Source organism: Plutella xylostella, chromosome 31, assembly GCF_932276165.1.
Source record: "Plutella xylostella chromosome 31, ilPluXylo3.1, whole genome shotgun sequence".
Lineage (NCBI taxonomy): Eukaryota > Metazoa > Arthropoda > Insecta > Lepidoptera > Plutellidae > Plutella > Plutella xylostella.
In genome coordinates, this window is record NC_064011.1 from 6,380,602 (window position 1) to 6,399,182 (window position 18,581).

Genomic DNA, 18,581 nt, shown 5'->3' on the forward strand with positions numbered 1-18,581 from the left:
TGGAGAAATTGGCACTTAGTCTGCAACGGAAATGTGCAAAATACATGACACGGGTACCTTGACTACCTTTTTATGAAATGTTAAAATCCTCTTAAACTTGTCTAAGCTCTGAAACCATAAGCCAATCTTTTCCCCAGTGGAAAAACCCAAGGTCTCACCCCATGAAAGGAATTTTTGTACAAAGAACATATAAAAACTAATAATGTACTACACAATTAACTGGACACACTTTCCATCGCTTCTCGTAAGTAATTTTTCATGCCATAACGTTTTTCATTTTCCACTGAAGGAAATTCACAATACGAGCCGCACCCTGATAGCTTTATACATAAGGGCTTGTACATAAGCGGAAAGTTTCATTAAGAGCACCCCGTATCGCCAATTATACTCTGACCAACGTTTGACGTTAACTGGAAAGAGGGCGCTAGTGTAGAACTGAAAAAAGCTGTTGGAAATGAAACTAGGCGATGTAATCTTAGATGAATGATGTTTATTTATTTATTGAAATAAGGAACACCAGCAGTTAACACAACAGACATAACAGTAAATTTTACATAATATAAAATGTTAGTCCCAATACTTAAATACTCAATCAGTTATTGCATCCATAACTTCCAAAAGATTTACGATTGAAGACCACGAAATTACGAAGGCTTAAAGCGTGGCTGAATATCAGATCTGTTTTACGTTTGCGTAGCTTATTTTATATTGATTTGTACCGTGCCGATTCGTCCCCATTGCCATTTTACGCGCACATTCAAGACACAAGAACAAACATCTAACTTAATCTTACGGATATGAGAACCTCCTCCTTTTTTCGAAGTCGATCAATGATTAGTCAAAGATTAGTTTCGCATTCACCCGCAGACTGCAACAATTCAGTCAGACTACAGTTTATTATTACAGCGAGCAGTTTCGTCTCGCCGCGACTTCAGTGTCGAACCCGCCGCTACGTCGAGCGGACCGCGTCGGGAACCGAACCTGTGACTGTCATCCTAATGTACATAAATAACTGAAGATTAACCACCAAACTCAATCAGTTTATAAGAGGCTTCATCGTGATAGTTGAAGTTGGACTCTTTGGGTTGGACGTAAAGGCATCATCGATGTCCCTTAAAAGCGTCTCGTAAACTGTCAGAGCTAAGAGGGTAAAGCGTGAGTGAGTGATCCCCGAATGGGTAGGCAGGGTTGCGTTGATGCTGTCATTATGAAGTGTGCGATTGTAGAAGCTAGTTAGTGTTTATGTAGTCAAAGGAGTGATTTTTTTTCGAAATAATAGGTAAACAACGCACGAAGGAATAAAATGCCGATGTTCACTTGTTTATCTGCATAAAATCATATATTAATAAACTCAGAGTTGATACAAATATTTTTGTAGTTTGAGTAGGTTTATAATTAACAAGTATTTATTAAACAAATTCTGTATCAAAGGTGTATGACCGGACGGTATGGATTTGCAAAAATCCCAAGTATGTCGGCTTTTTGCCAAATTAGTGCATATTTGTGTCAATTTATAGTTGAATTAAATGTGTTATTAAACCATGGGGTCGTTGGTTAATATTCAGGCGTAAAAAAGTGAGATTATACAGGTTGTTAACTACTAATATTATAAGGCCAATTTCGCCATAGTGGGTTACACTCACTTTTGACACATCTGTCAAGAATTTAATATGAAGATGACGTATAATTTATCAACCTTTCCCTGGTTACGATCTAACCGACTATGGAGAAATTGGAGTTACGTGAAAGTTCCACTTGCCATTGACGTTCCATATGTCACTGGAACTATTTTATTGCTCGTGAGTGTTTAATAAAACATAAACCATTCTAACCACATGTGAAATAATGAACTTGGCACTCCACATAATAGTTAATTATTTAGTTTACGAGTGTATTAACATAAGTAACTGTTGGCGAGTAAATTAGAAAATATGAAAGTCGTTCAGTTCTGTACCGTTAGCTTGCTAATTTGTACTGTTTTACAGTGATAGTCATCTGAATGTTACTGAATACGGTCTAAATTATGACAAGCATAGGACTAAGCTAAACTAAAACATATAATAATATACGCCTGTATCGTAGGCTGTATTGAGCTTTAGCAACTGTAGGTATTTGTCGAAGAACCGATAAACGTTAAGGCAGACTTGTTGAATAGAGACCGCGAATAGGCATAAGTCACTTGGGTTGGGACGCCCTCCAGTCCCCTAGACCGACTAACCGACTATATTAAAGTACGAGAATAGAAATGAGTGACCACAATTTACAGGAGAGTAGGTACCTAATATGTCCAGCAGTTCAAATGCTGAATGAAAAACCGTTTCTAATGTAGGTGGAGGTGTCAAACCTTCAAATCGCGGACTGTACAAAAGTAAATATTATGTTAGATTTATGTGTAACAAAAAAACAAAGAAATAAAAGCATTTCCTTGTCAGCAAATGATCGTAAATTGCCAATTTAGGCGAGTAGACTGGCCATATGCAGTTATTTTCAATGATAGACATCTAGTGCCAGGTAGTTAGGCCTAACTTGGATGCTAATATTCTAGGTCTATAGGTTCCGCCTGTGACCCTATATTTGTGCGACGATAAGTCAACCGCAGTCGCAGCCAATCAAATCGTTTGATTCAATATCGTTTTGTGAGGTTTCTTGTACGACTATTAATATTGTTGTACCTAGTGAAATCATTTGACTAAATGTAGTGTACCTATAAGTTAAGAAGGTGCCAATAATATCCCGGTTTACCTAATTGTTCTTTGAGTTTTTAACGTACCTACACCTATTTGAATCGAAAGCAATAAAATACCGAACCAGCTGCTCAAATTCATGAATGAAGGTCGCTTTAAGGCAAATCTATTAGCCATGTGGATATTCTGCACTTACATTTGACTTAATACAAAATTTATTTAGCAAGTCACATCTTACTATCAATACGGTTATTCCTTATCTTGCGAATAAGTCCCAGACAGGTAGGCAGAATGTCATCTACTTGATTTTAAATAACGAAATCGTATCTTCCTGTAATATTAACAGACCTAGTCAACAAACGCGCACCAAAATACTAGTTATAAATTCTACAACACCGCTAAAACCAGTCACCAAAAGCGATGCAGTGAAAACAGTGAACAATCGGCACTAAAAGTGATCAGAGCGCACTAATGACAAAACAATAACACAAAAGACGTTTCACGTGCCGTTATTATCAGTCTTTCAACGTGCACTGGTCTAGTGTCAGTGTCACCTCAGTGAAGTGAAGTGAGCCGTGCACTGGTCTAGTGTCACCTCAGTGAAGTGAAGTGACTGGACTAGTGTCACCTGGCAGTGATGTCGGCTCGGACGCCGCCAAGGGTGTCCCGCAATGTGTCCCTGCCGGCGGGACGGCAGCCGAGAGGGGCGGCGCTTCTGGCGCGGAGGACACTGTCTGAGAGGTAAATGGACTTGTGGTGTGGTGTATTTGAGGTGATGATGATGGAGGTGTTAAGTAAAGGTCAAGGGAAAGAAGGGTGTGTGTGATGCTATAGCATATTTATCATCATCAGAAGGGCTCGTACGGGGCGCATTTAAAAAGTGATAAGAGTTTTGCATCGCGCTCACACACATCGCGCAGCCTCAAGAGCGAGCGCGACGGAGAACTCTTGTCACGTCTTAATAGCGACTTGTGCTACAGGGGCAGGTGATGTCATGATTGAGGTGTTAAGTAAAGGGAAATAAAAGTGTGTGTGATGCTATATCCCAAGTAGCAAAAATATGTGCAATAAAGGTAACGGCCACGTTCCTGTTTTGCTATCATGTGCTGTAAAGGTCCCGTAATTAGTCGAATTATGGTCGCGGCAGCGCTGTCTCGACGCGAAAAGGGCACAAATTATACAGCAATTCAGTGCTAAGACAGTCGAGTAATTGTGACCAAGAAGCTTAAATAGTAGGTTAAAAGTCGAGTAAAAGTAAACTGCACCCAATTTAGGGCTGTCATAGCAATTTTGTTGCAGCTTCTACACTAAGGGTGCAGTTACAGCGATGTGGTGCTCATTAATCGACAAATAAATAGAATTATAGCTGCCGAGTTGCTACAACTCTTCATTTTTGTGCGATAAATGCAACAAAATTACTTTCTCCCTACTATTTAGCTATATTTTAGCCACGCTGTTGCAGAAAAATATAAGGAACTAAAACTGTGGATTGTGTCTTCTCTATCATTTGAAAGAGATAGATATAACCGATTCCAAAAGCATATTATCTTTATTATTGACTAAATGAGTTATTTCGAGTGCAATTTCTTTGGTTGCATTTTACACATTCGTATACGAAAAATCTTAAACGCATTTAACTTTATCGATAAAGTAATATGAATTCCTTAACATATGTTTAAGGGCTATGATAAATCTTTCTGAAAAAATAGTAAATTTGATCAAAATTTATTAAATAATTTATAAAAATAAAATCATAGCCATCTTTGTTCGTATATTGCTATAGTAGTAGTTACAATGTTGCACTTATAGCATAGCAAGCAGCCATCATTAAATAAATTTAGGGTTCCTCAATGTAAAACCCTTAACTTGACTAACCCGAGTTGGGATTAATCTCATTCGATGTCTATTATTAAATGTAATTTAATTACCGTTTGGTTCATATTTGCTTCATATAATACTTAATGATAATGAAATGAACTACTAATGTTCCCATAAGTCGGTTATATATCGCAAAGTTCCGTTCCTGTGGTAATATCGGAAAAAAGTATCCTATGTGATATGTCCCAGATAAAAATCTCGGGGTAGATCATCTTCATCGAACGCGAGCGCAACTACCTAAATGACACTGTAGTTTCGAAACTCGAATCAACCTAAAAGCCATGCCGCACAATGTTATCGTGCTGGCTTATTACACCTTCCTAAATCAGTCGTCTTTCTTATTTGCCTTTAAAAATAAAAATATATTACGATAAAAAACTTTATTTTCTTTACACGATAAAAAAATATATTGATTTTCAGAATAGAATATTATAGCAAACATAGGTCATTAAAATGGTGAATTGATTTAACAATTAAGAGTGATTTATTGATTGCAAAGCAAGCATGCATACTAATTAAATAAAGCAGAATAAAATTGTGCAGACATTCGATTTCTTCAGTTGTTTTCTGTGGAGCAACGGAAGTCGGAACCACTTGACGTTTCGGCCATCGCACTTGACGAATTTTGAGACAAATACTTTGTTTGACCTTTAGTTTTCATTTCTTCTATAAACGTAACCAAAATGCTATTACTGAATTATTTATCGAATTAATGTGCCACAATAGCATTTCAAATAGAATATTGAGCTATTACAGTTATTTGAGAGCTTTTATTCGAAATGTCGATTAATGAAGCTATAAGAGTTACAATGATGCAGTATAGTGAAATAAAATCTTTTATTCAGCTAATTAGATCCAAATAATACAATGATGAGTAATAGTTCTATAATAGCAACCTGAACAATCAATAAGCGAATTAATAACTCCTATAGCTCTTTTTTAGCACTAATGTGTGCGTTAATAAAAATAAAATAGCTTTTATAGAAATGTCGAATAAACGGGCTATATAGGTCGAATATTGGTCGAGTAGATGCGTATTCCACATTGTTACTGCGCAATTTAGATAAAAATGCTTATTAATAGCTGGACCACTTTTATAGCACAATCTAGTAAAATTTCAGCCATTAATCGATATTTATTCGATTTTAAGTTCTATAAATGGGCCCTTATTCGACCATTTTGCTTGTTATCATATTTGTCGTCGTCTTCATACGTCAACAGAGACGAGTGTCGTATGCCGAGATGCACTGAATAGTACCTTTATAGTGTCATTGCTGAAGTGATAATGATCATGGTGCTGTTTTTGTGATTTTAATTAGCAAATTCAATTCAAATCTTTTATTTCTTTTATTAGAACATGAATTTCTCGCCGAAGATAACTAATTCAAAGTCCAGACACTACGCTGTTGTGGTGTTACTGCACAACACGTCAAAATACGTAATTAAAATACCTGCAGTAATGAGTAGATGTAAAGTTTACGAGCTACGGACATAACACTCATAATACTAAAGATAAGTGATCGTGAACTGAACCACAAATAAACAGACACACAAACACTGAGGTGTTGTCTAATGAAGATGAGTGCTCTCGTTTTGTTTGCGTCGATTCCTATGAGATAACTTCAGACTTTACTAGCAAGATATAGATAGCAAGATAATTGAATAGATTATATAAGGTACATTACTTACAGACTAGAACAATGTAGATAGGCAACCTTTGGTAAAACGAATTTAAAGTTATATAAATCAGAGGGCAGTGTGTCTTTAAAGTCACTTGTCATAGCAATATAACGCTTTCTAGTGGATCCAAAGTTGATAAGAATAACCTCCTTTCGGGTTACATTTATTTTACCCCTAAAGGTTATATTATGCAGTCTACCTCCAGAATTAAATTGAAGGCTGCTACATATGCACATACTTTTACATTTTATGTAAAAACGGCCTGAAACGAGAATTCGTTATCCCTCGCAAGATTAGGGAAAGGTTTACAGGAATTTAATTAAGTAGGAATTTTATCTTGTTACGAGAAATGTTCACTTTAGTATCCTTAATTTAGTGAAATAGTTTTTGGGCTACACCTTCTAAAACTTACTAAAGTAAGTAACCCCCTTATTCATAGAGAAGTTACAAAACGTTTTAACTAATTAACTGTTTTCTCCAAAACAGTTTACTAACTAATTAACTGTTTTCGACAAAACAGTTTATTAATTAAAACGTCTTGTAACTTTTCTATGAATAAGGGGGTAAGTGTATAATTTCCCATATATAACAGAGTTTGACTTTTGTACAAGTAAATTACTAGAAGTATAATTTATGACATACCTATATCATATTTGACGTTGCCTTTACATCATTATAAGTACGTATTATCAAGTATAGTGCGGTTGTAAATAAATACATTTAATAATTTTCCGTGTAGTTTAAGGTGTATATTCGCATTTCCCACGTTTTCAGATTTCCCATTGATCGTGTTGGATCCGCTTCCCGCCGGTATGTTTACAGAACTGCTTCCTTCTCACACTTCTCAATATGTGCGATTGCGCAGTTCTCGCCAAAATTGACTAAGGGGTGTTGTACTTTTGAGGGGTGTTTGTCTGTAGTATCAGTGTGTTCGAAACGAGCGTAGTTTATTTTTGTTTTAATGTTCTGAGGGACAAACAGGGATTGGAACACTGGTTTGTCTGCCTTCTTGGGGACATAGGATACCAAGAAGAAGAAAAATACTAAGTGTTATTAGGGTCTTCGATTGAATCTAAATTGGTTCAGTCCTTAAAAGCTTGCGAAATCTTTTCATAAACAACTATTGCGGATGAATGCTATATTTTTTTGTTTTCTTTGAGCTATTTATAGCTGGACCGTGGCAAGTAGACAAAGTAAACTTTAGTTATAATAAAATCGTCTCAGAAAAATACTTGAAGAATACATCTACGCAATCCAATCAGGAATATCTTGACCTATACGTATAGCAACCGCTTGAAATTAGAAATAGCCAGGAGATAATTCCAAATACCTAAACAATTTTATTGGCAACAGATCGATATTGGTTTTGGTCCATTTCCACTTAGTTTGAAGAATACTTCAGTGCTGTTAGTTTAGTAATTATTCAGAATAGAAGGTAAAAATTATTGTTCTTATTTGATTGATCATTTACCACGTATAAACCTCATGTAAAGTTTAGCCAGTAAGCCTTTGTATACTGTACCTACTCGTCTGCATCTCCCTTAGGTTTATTTGAAGGTTACCTGAAAAATCTTGCCGTTTTATACACGATGCATCCAAACACGGAAATTAAGTCTTATAAACTTACATTTAGAGCTTTCCGAGACAGCAGACTAATTGTTTTCGGATAATTTGGTTTGGTAAGCGCCAAGGGCTATTTATGGGTCACAAGCAATGCCGAATCGTAAAGTGATTAATAGCCACTAAATTATCAACCATGGTCTGACTGCATGGATGACGTGCGCAAGTATAACTTTGACGACTGAATGGCGTAGTGGTTAGTGGCCCTGACTACTAAGCCGAAGGTCTCGGGTTCGATTCCCGGCTGGGGCAGATATTTGTTTATACACAGATATTTGTTCTCGGGTCTTGGGTGTTGATATAAATATCAACTTTACTTTTAGTATCTATCTATCTATGTATTTGTGTAGATATATCAGCTGTCCGACACTCATAACACAGGTTCTGCCTAGCTTGGGGTCGGATGGCCGTGTGAGCGATGTCCCCAAAAAAAAAAAACTGAAGTATAATCTGAATCCCCTGTATAATTATAACTCTGTCTCTCTTGCAGTGACCTGGAGCCGGCGGGCGGCGCGGCGCCGTCGGGCAGCTCGAGCTCGTCCAGCCTGTCCTCGCGCAGCAACGAGAGCAACACCGCGCCTGCTGAACAACAAGGTATGATGCTGACACACCCCTGACACACACAGCCAGGATGTATGGCTTCCACTAGTGGTGGGAAAAACGGCTACATTTTGATAACACGCTACAGACGCTATGTTACACATTTATAGCAGGTTATTTAATCCGCTACGTCATAACGATATTGAAGAGCAAAAAAAAAATTGATGAAAAAAGCAATGAACTTTCCTTCATACTTTACAGGCTTAGGACTGTCTATAATGGCACATCATTGTTTCCATAATGGCACATCACTGTTTCTCTTCATTTTTATGAATTATTGTCAAACGTTCTTTAATTGCAATAACTATTTACACAAAACACTTTAAAACCACAAAGTAATATCCTTTCAATGTTTCACCCACTTACGAAAACACACGTAAAGTAAAGATAGGTAAATTGTCCAGTCAAAGTTCAATCACACACAATCACAAAACATTTAAAATACGAAATTGTCCTCAGAACCAAATTGTCCGTTAGAAAGTACCTATTTACACTTACACAAACACTATTTATTTTCAATTTTACACTAAAACTAAATAAACACTATACGTATTTTAATACGTTACTATTTAAACTATTTATTATTATGTATATTTACAAATATTTATTTACAGCACGCAAATGCAACAAAACAAACCACGCGATCGTAATTCGTAACGTTGCGCGAGGCACAATTAGCATAGCGGCCACCCGTGGCCGTTGCCAAATCGCGACTGCGGAGCTAATTTCAGCAGATAGCGGAGCGCTATTGCGTAGTGAAGCTTGCAGCTTCGCAGCGTCTCGCTCTCTCACACGCGAGTCGCGCGACGTTGCACCGTTGAGAGAGCGAGACGCTACAAAGCAAGTGAATATCGCCTGCGCGGTTATCGCGCGCCACGTCTCGCGGCTGCGAGAAATAGCGGAGCCGCTCCGCTATTTCTAGCAGTAGCGTCGTGGCAACGGCCGCGGGCACACGCTGTCCAATTTTGCGAGCTAAGATCGCGAGGGCGCGTCGCGTTATAATTAAAGCAGCATTTGCGCGTTCATAAAGCGAATGCTATTCGTTGCGAGCAAATCACTTGCTATGTTTTTTAGCTATATGTTATATTAACCTCCACTAGCTTCCACATCCAACGTTACACCCTAGACCTTATATAGACAACAGGTTTACACCGTTCGTACAGAGGATTCCTCGCGGAGCAACGAGAGCAACACCGCTCCTGCTGAGCAACAAGGTAGGACCCTGACACACACCTGACACACACAGCCAGGATGTATGGCTTCCACATCCAACCAGTACCGAGGATTGGCTCTTTAGGCTGGTAACACGCTGACAGTAGAAACTAGATAGGTAATAGGAGGCCTTCGATGCGTAAAATGGGGAGATTCCAGGATATATGGCTTCCACATCCAACGTTACACCCTAGAATCTGTATTTCGACGTCCAACCAGTACAGATGATTTAGGCTCTAGTCTGTATAGGCGGGGATTCTGGGATGCACAAAATGTTATACAAACGATCGTGCATTTCAAATCATGCCTGTTTTTTGAAGAGCAGTAAATCCTGGATTCCAAGCATCTCAATCCGACTACTCCTCTCAAACAATTTGCACTTGACTTATACCATTAGACCCTGTAACCTAACCTCTATATTATCTCCTCTTCCCGCAGCCGCCTCCCAATCGGACTGGTCCGACGAGGAGGAGCCCCTGGCCGCGCAGTGGGCCGACAGCCTGCCTCCCCACGTGCTGGACTCGCTCACTCTGACGCCGAAGCAGAGGAAGCGGCAGGAGGTTATACACGGTGAGTGTGGTCACGATGTGACATTCAAATCTGCTGGTTTTGGTTTTTATGTTATATCATAAATCGGCCATAATATTTTCTTGCACGGGGTGCATTTGCCTTAATGATGACTATTGATGACAATCATTTAATCCTTCGTTCATTGAACATGGCCATGGCCCATATTTAAACAGCTCGTTCCGAACGCAGAGTCATTTATAAATTTTACTATGAATAAAACTATGACCTCGTCTTTAGAGCCCATAGTCTCCGTGCATTCAAAATTATAAATACTTATCTTAATTTTCTTGTTACCTTTCCCATATTATATCCTCATGATATATCTCGATTCGCAGAGCTGATAGTATCCGAGCGGTCGCACGCGCGCTGGCTGAAGGTCCTGGACGCGGTGTTCCTGCGCGCGCTGGAGGCGCCGCCGCCGCCGCTGCCGCCCGACGAGCTGCGCGCGCTGTTCCCCAACCTTCCTGCTGTCAGGTTAGTACAAGATAGTGACACTAGATGGCGTTGGGGTCACCATTTGTACATCGCGGTATGGTTTGGTTTCTCGATCTAGCTATATTCTTTGAGTAATTATTGAAATGTATGCGAATCAAAAACGGTGTGTATAAATTATTTAGGTAGGTCAGTATACACGTTCCAGAGCTGATAATATCGGGAATCGAACCCGGACCTGCAGCGTAGATGGAGGCGCCGCCGCAGCCCGACGAGCTGCGCGCTGTTCCCCAACCTGCCCGCCGTCAGGTCAGTGTGCCGGGAATCGAACCTGGGACCTTCGGCATAGGAGGAGACTAACCAATAGAACATTCGTTCGTTTCCCATCCTACCGGTCGTGAGCTGATAGCTGCCCCAGCCAGGAATTGAACCCGGGACCTTCGGCGTAGGAGGAGACTAACTACTACACCAATCGATCGTCCCCCAACATGACCAATGTGAGGTCAGTATACACACGGAGGAGCTGTTAGTGAACCCGGGGCCTTCGGAATAAGATTTAGGGTCTCTATAAAAATGACCAGGACCTGGAGAGTGAATTTTAACTCGGTAAAGAGAGTCACAATAGATCTTTTAGGGCACAGTGGTGAATTGGCACTGGTTGCCCTTCCCTTTTCTATAAATATAACCAGGGTAACTTACTACTACACCATTCAGTCGTCCACGAACTTGGCCAGTGTGCGGTTAAAGACCCGAAAAATCTGCTCTAAATCACAATATAATCCCCTATTTAGCGAGTCCCACAATCTAAGGATTTCTACAGAAATAAAGCTGGATCCTTCTGTACTTACATATTTTTCCGAACCAGCGCTGACAAGCGCGAGTAAAATATATGTATAAGTAAGTGCTTATAGATTTCCAGCTTTCTTTCTATACAAGCCTAACAAAAATAACACCGCAATCCTCACAGCGCCATCTATCGACATAAATAAGAACTAACTCCAACACCAACCACTCTAATAGTTCTTCATTCCCCCGCAGAGAGCGCCACGGTCGCCTGTACGCGGATCTGAAGGCGCTGCGGGCGGCGGGACACGTCGTGCAGATACGACCCGTCGCCGATGCTATATTGAATACGGTGAGTTATCTATCATTTACTATTTTACTTTTATTTCGTTATCAAGGAGTGGTGTTAGTAGGTCGACAACAGAAACGTGTGGAATAAGCATGGAGAGATATTTGCCTAGCAGTAGGACACAGATATAGCAATACAAAAAATATATGCAAAGCAGGTCAAATTAAACAAATGTTGTTCTACGACTTGTGGAAATTATCGAAAACAATACTGACGCTCTTTGTCACCTTTTGGCTCACACAGATAGTAGGTGTGTAGATGTTGCTATCTTTGTACGCTGTGATTACCTGTAAGTGGATGGCCACCTGACCTGAAAGTCCTGAAACATCTGTTGTTAAATTAGTTAAGCTGTTTTTAGAGAAATCTGACCCCTCTCAGAAGCATTGTTACTATGAGAGAGGGGTCAGGTTTCTCTGCACATGACCGTACCATCTGTTGGTGGTCCTTAAATAAATAAAATATGAAAAATTATTTTTCCCCCCACAGCTGGGCGACCCGGGCTACGCGCCGTGTCTGTCCAAGTTCTGCCGCGGACAACGGATGGCGCTAGAGGCGCTGCGAGAGAGACGGCGGAAGAGCAAGGTATTATACGTTTATCTGTATTTGTGTTATAGGTATGGTTTATACAGGGAAATCTGGATAAGTCGGACTTAAAGACTAAATAGAAAGAACTTAGCCCAGATATGAAATCCTAGAGAAGGTAGAGCAATGAATGCCACAACGGTTGTACTTGTACTTATACTTTATTAGTCTGTATACACTAGAAGAAATACATATAGAAGTAACGCTTGTTAGATTATAAATAACAACCTACATAGTAGGTACTTGATTGAAGGCTGATTTATAGTAATAAAAAGGCTGATATCAGCAAGTCTTGGAAATGTAATTTGATTTGATAATAAGAACAAAATTTCAACAAAAATATTTATTTCGCCTCAAATAATTTCTACTTTTTTTTTAAATATCCACAAGGAACTACACGCGTTACTAGCATCCCGCGAGCAACTGCCGCTGTGCGGGAGACTGCAACTGAGGGACCTGCTGGCGTGCGTGTGGCAACGGTGAGTTGTTGGTGCAGAATTTACATCTACACATTTTACACTTGTCAGCTAACCGAATACTAGCACGATTACTAGAGTCTGTTAATAGGTAAAGTTACGGGCGTAATGCCTAATTCACAGTGAAATTTTTACTAAAAAAACTGATCATGCTATAGTCGATTCAATCATGTTGAATCCAGCTTACGGTGGTATACCATAAGTGTATTAAGTGACAATCACAATCTACAACAACACATTTCACACTCTTAAGCTAATGATAATAATATCATAGTCACAATAAAATACCACACTAAAATTTGCATTCAATTTGATAACCAGTAAGTAGATCGTATCTGATAATAAAAAATAGGCATTTGTTTCAGGTTAATTGTACCCATATTACATACACACAAACAAAATTAAAAAGTCCTAAGAACCTCTTCTAAATTTATATCATCACCTTTTACACTCACTCAGGCTCACCAAATACCAGCTGCTCCTCGAGTCCCTCCTAGCGACAGTCACCAGCGGCGAGACCGAGGCCGACGCGGCGCGGCTGAGACTGGCTCTACACACTGCCAAGGATGTTCTACATACTGTGGACACTGCTGTGAGGACTGCTGAGAATGAACACAGGTATGTAATGCGTAGATATGGATTTGGTTGATACACTATCGATATTGCTGTGAGGACCGCTGAGAATGAACACAGGTGTGTAGTGTGCTGATGTGGATTTAGCAGATTTAGATTTGACACATAAGTTGGCATGTTTCACGAACGTGTGATTATTCCGTTGATGATTTATTCATTTGTAATAGAGTAATCTTTCCGTAGAAAAAATAGATGAGAGATTCAGAACGGACAGTGAGGGTTTTTAAGACAAAGAATCTAGTAATTCATTCTTATATCATCACGTTTCACGAACGTTTCTCAAATATTGCGTCCGTGAGTTGTTTGGCACAATTGAGTGTTCATATTTTATGATCACTACAAATACAGTTAATGTTACTAAGGCTGCGGAAAAGCTATTTCTTTCACCCAAATGTTACTATTGTTACCAATAAGGGACTTGAAGTTAGCCATATCGCTAAAAGTGTTTCATCCAAGCAACCTATCCGTGGAACATTAGCCGAAAACCCTACCAGATTTTCATCCTTCATGATTTTTATCACCAACTATAGCTAAACCTTTTCCTCCACAGACTAAAATCAATACAATCGAAGCTAGAAGTCCGGGCCAACGGCTCTGAATGGGAAGAACTAAGAAGACTCGATCTCACTCAACACACGCTACGTATGGAAGGGGACCTCGCCATCCGGAATGACAGTAATAAGAAGATCAGCGTACTGGTGAGTGTCAAAAGTGTAGCGATAAAAATTATCGCGTGCTGAAGGGCTAGCACGGGGCGCAATTAAGACGTGACAAAAGTTTTCCATCGCGCAGCCTCAAGAGCGAGCGCGGCGGAGAGCTTTTGTCATGTCTTAATTGCGCCCCGTGCTAGCCCTTCTGACTATTTCAATGATATGGTACGGAGGTATGGTATTTGTACCAATGTCCTGTGAGGCTGGATCTCACGCAACACACGCTACGTATGGAGGGGGACCTCGCCATCCGGAATGATAGCAATAAGAAGATCAGCGTACTGGTGAGTGTGAAAAGTGTAGCGATAAAAATTATCGTGCGCTAAGGGAATTGGTGAGTGTGAAAAGTGATAGTTTGAGTCAAAATTATAAATGTTGATAGTGAAAAATGACGTTTTAACGATGTAAAATTATGATGTAATTAGGTGGACTATTTAGGCTATAGGCTGATAATTAAAGCTGTGGATATCGGTATACTTTGATGGCATACTTCACCAGCTACTTTTTATCTTGCCTAGAACATTATTATTATTTTATTCAACATTATAAACCCTAACCTCTTTTCTAATAAAATTAAACTAAACTAAACCGAACTTAGGCTAAGAGCACTAATAACAGTTCGCGGGGAAATTATAATAAGAGGCGCTATTTTATTTAAAATAGTGTTGCATAAATTAAAATCGTAGTGCCCTCTTAGCCTATGAAATATATTTCAATTGCCTTTGTTATGAAAGTTTATCTCAGATAACTTTTTTGTTATGATAAAGCTGAAAGACATAGACACTATACTTCAGTACTATGTGCATTTTTCTGTTATGATTAATGTGTTAACTGTCAATAACCCCCTCTCTCCCCCCACAGGCACTCATGCTAGAAGACATCCTGGTCCTCCTTCAACGTGAAGGCGACAAGTTCGTGTTGAAGCCGGTGACGCAGCCGAGCCAGCAGGGGCTGCTGTCGCCGCTCATACGGTGGTCAGTACATAGAGAATCCTTCACTTATATATCCATAGGTTGCTTTAGATCCGGCTCGAAGGACCATTATGTGAGGGACAGAAGGGACAGCACGGGACGCAATTAAGTCGTGACCAAAGTTTTGCATCGCGCAGCCTCAAGAGCGGGCACGGTGGATAACTTTTGTCACGTCTTAAATGCGACCCGTTCTAGCCTAGCTTCTGGTAATGATTGGATGCGGACAACTATAGATCGCATCCAATGGCGTGCTAGATCACATCCAAGGACCAAAATGTAAGATGTCGTTAATGATTGGATGCAGAAAGCTATAGACCGCATCCAGTGGCGTACTTAGGGCCTACGTCCATCAGTGGACTGCTACAGGCTGATGCAGCAGTACATGGCTCGCCTCATGCTAGAAGACATCCTGGTCCTCCTTCAACGAGAAGGCGACAAGTTCGTGTTGAAGCCGGTGACGCAGCCGAGCCAGCAGGGGCTGCTGTCGCCGCTCATACGGTGGTCAGTGTCATAGAGAATAATATCCTTCACTTAGATATATGTAATACATACCCATAGGTGTCCATATCCAATGGTCCTTAGAGTAGAACAACCACAGAACCTACGTCCTTCATTTACATATCCATAAGTTGCTTCAGATCCAGCCCGAAGGACCATTATATGAGGGGCAGAAGGGCGTGCGCGTGCTACGGCGAGCAATTAAAATAGTTTTACATGATGGTAATGATTGGATGTGGAAAGCTATAGATAGCATCCAGTGGCGTATTAGATCGCATCCAAGGACCAAAATGTGAGGGGCTGGTAATTAGTGGATGCGGAAAGCTATAGATCGCTTCCAATGCTTTGGGAAAGGGCTACTATTTCTATGGGGCGACGCAACACAAGGCAACGCATTGCACTAATGGGGCGTCAATTGACGGCGGACGGCAGGACGTTGGCAGGCTTCATCTTGTTTCTGTTATTTGTAGTAATGACTCATTTCAAATGTATCGTCATTAAACTTAAAATAGTTATGTGAAATATTGTTTAGATTGAAGGCAATCCTAAATTAAAATTCATTTAGTTTAAGTATCGATGAGACTGGCATGGTCAGTGTTTTGTTAATAAATAAAGATTACAAAAAAATGTCCATTAACAAGCTTAAACACACTAGATACCTACAACTATTCAAAACGAAACTGGGGGACTAGAATATCTTTCCTGAATATGTAAGACATGTTAATCAAATCTCGCCTCTATTCCTTCAGGGACAAGGTGCTGTTTCGTCCGAACGCCGCAGTACGCAATGCCTTCTTCCTGATGAACATCAACGGAGTACAGATGCACGAGCTGTCCACCAACACCTCCACTGAGTACACCACGTGAGTACAATTTTTACATCTATGTAGAGGTTTTGATTACTTTTCTTGAGTACGGTAAAATATCAATTCATTAACTGCCAACTGTGAGGGGCTAGTAATGATTGGATGCGCAGAAAGCTATAGATCGCTCTTTATTTTTATATCATACAGAATAACAGCACCACAAGGCTGTAAAAATTAAAGCCATAGTTTTATAGACAAAATAATGTCGAAGATACAAATTCTAATTTAAGAGCAGCTTCCATGACATTAATTTATTTAATTATAATTCAAGTCTATGAGTGTTCAAGTACATGACATTTTTTGCTAGCAAAAATAGTTTGACAGCGTTAAAATTAGAATTTATGCCTTCAGAATAGCTACGAATGTCACCAACCCCGATATCTGTAGATAAAACAAAATGATACAATACTTCTGAGTGGCTCTGTAACTTAAAGAAAGAAAGACTAAATCACCACCCCACCACCCTCTATTTATTTATTTATCGTATGGATTTCTTTACTGGTTACATAACCCCCTCTATAATACGCTATGTTTGAACACCCTGTATAACAATGACATCTCTTCTTACAGCTGGGTGAAGCACATCCAGGACGCGCCGCTGGCCAAGCTCACGGACCTCAAGCCGCACGCGCCGCGACAAGCCGAGGATAGCGGTGAGTTGTGTAGCATGTAAAAGTATAATTAAAATTGTATAAGTTATAAGAAAAAGTTGAAAAGATGCTCGAGGAGTTTCTTTCGTCATTTCTTTCCTCCATAATGACGGGTTCTTTGTGAAATGGTGGTAGATTATGACTTTTGACAAGTAATTCTAATATTCTACGTCGAAAAAATAAACGACTTCATTTCATTTCAGTCGTTTACAAATGTACAGAGCTATGCTTATGTACGGAGTGACGAGAGGCCGGCCGTCACAGCTAAATATTTTAGCGTTGCAAAGTTGGCGTGGTCGGACTGTAGCTAACATTTCGAAGAATATTTTTTCTTTAAAAAAGTTTATTATTGTAAAAGATGAGCCAATTAGACCGTATTTTTATAAGGTACAGCTAATACGGCACTCGAGTAAGCTCCTTTCATATATGCACCCACAAAATAGCTGGTAAACGGAAATTATCTTTTTAAAATTGTGCTGTATAGTTATTAATACTTAAGTATTCTCCTAAAACCATTAGATAAACTCTTGATCAACCAATTTTTTGACTCCAGGTACAAACGTCTCCCGCAACCCATCAGACGCATCAGAAAAATCCGAAAAGTCGGAAAAGAGCGACAAACTCGACAAAACAGACATCCCATCCCCACTACAGCCAGAAGATACTTCCACCCCGGAGAGACAGCTGTCGAGAGAGAGGAGCGAGGAGAGAGAGAGGGAGAGAGAGAAGAGTGTGGAGGATAGTAGAGGGAGGGAAGGGGGCAGTGAAGAGAGAGAGAGGGAAAGGCATACGTGAGTATTTTTATTAAATTGATGTAGAAATATAGCTACCTAGGCTTAGTAACGTCTAGATTTCCATTTGAAAATTTGCTTCTGTGTGGAAATTTATCTAGGATATAATGCTGTTTCGTGTAAATTTATTAGCACGTTTAAAGCTTACCAAATGATTTAAAGAGTGTGTTATTTGATGTTTGTAAAGTTTTCTACCAACAATTCCAACGATTATGTATATTTTTTTCAAGGCAGCTAAAGTAACAAGTCAAGTAAAACCATTTAGGCAACATATAACATGTTTTGTTTTGAAATGAATTATGAAATAGTAATAATAATTTACATGTAGGTGTATGAAAGTGAAGGAATTCCATTTCCCATATCATCTTTAACCCTTTTAAATAACAATATTATTTATTTTACCTTTCCTCCCACAGCAGTCCCCGCCGCCCCACAGTGGGCCGCATATCCACAGTCGCCCGCTCGCCGCCCCCCCTCGAGCAGGTGCTAGTGGCGCCCCCGCTGGCCCACACCTGCCATGTGCCCGTCACCGAGTATACTAGCGATGGTGAGTGCTGACTGAGTAACGAATACAAAGTCATGAGATATAACATAAT

At 39.8% G+C, this 18,581-nt stretch overlaps 1 protein-coding gene across 3 annotated transcripts in view; it reads left to right on the forward strand.

The window, feature by feature from the left end:
• The window catches only part of LOC105383869 (rho guanine nucleotide exchange factor 11), a 156,673-nt gene that overhangs the window by 129,075 nt on the left and 9,017 nt on the right, over positions 1 to 18,581 (forward strand). For 2 of the 3 annotated variants that reach the window (XM_048632274.1, XM_048632272.1), the window contains 13 exons: positions 8,353 to 8,456; positions 10,113 to 10,244; positions 10,580 to 10,718; positions 11,715 to 11,811; positions 12,295 to 12,390; positions 12,781 to 12,869; positions 13,326 to 13,484; positions 14,050 to 14,197; positions 15,071 to 15,183; positions 16,428 to 16,541; positions 17,115 to 17,197; positions 17,748 to 17,985; positions 18,402 to 18,532. In XM_048632274.1, the coding sequence (XP_048488231.1) occupies positions 8,353 to 8,456; positions 10,113 to 10,244; positions 10,580 to 10,718; positions 11,715 to 11,811; positions 12,295 to 12,390; positions 12,781 to 12,869; positions 13,326 to 13,484; positions 14,050 to 14,197; positions 15,071 to 15,183; positions 16,428 to 16,541; positions 17,115 to 17,197; positions 17,748 to 17,985; positions 18,402 to 18,532 (1,643 nt within the window). The remainder of the gene's footprint in view (positions 1 to 8,352; positions 8,457 to 10,112; positions 10,245 to 10,579; positions 10,719 to 11,714; positions 11,812 to 12,294; positions 12,391 to 12,780; positions 12,870 to 13,325; positions 13,485 to 14,049; positions 14,198 to 15,070; positions 15,184 to 16,427; positions 16,542 to 17,114; positions 17,198 to 17,747; positions 17,986 to 18,401; positions 18,533 to 18,581) is intronic. The other variant, XM_048632273.1, reaches the window with a different exon arrangement.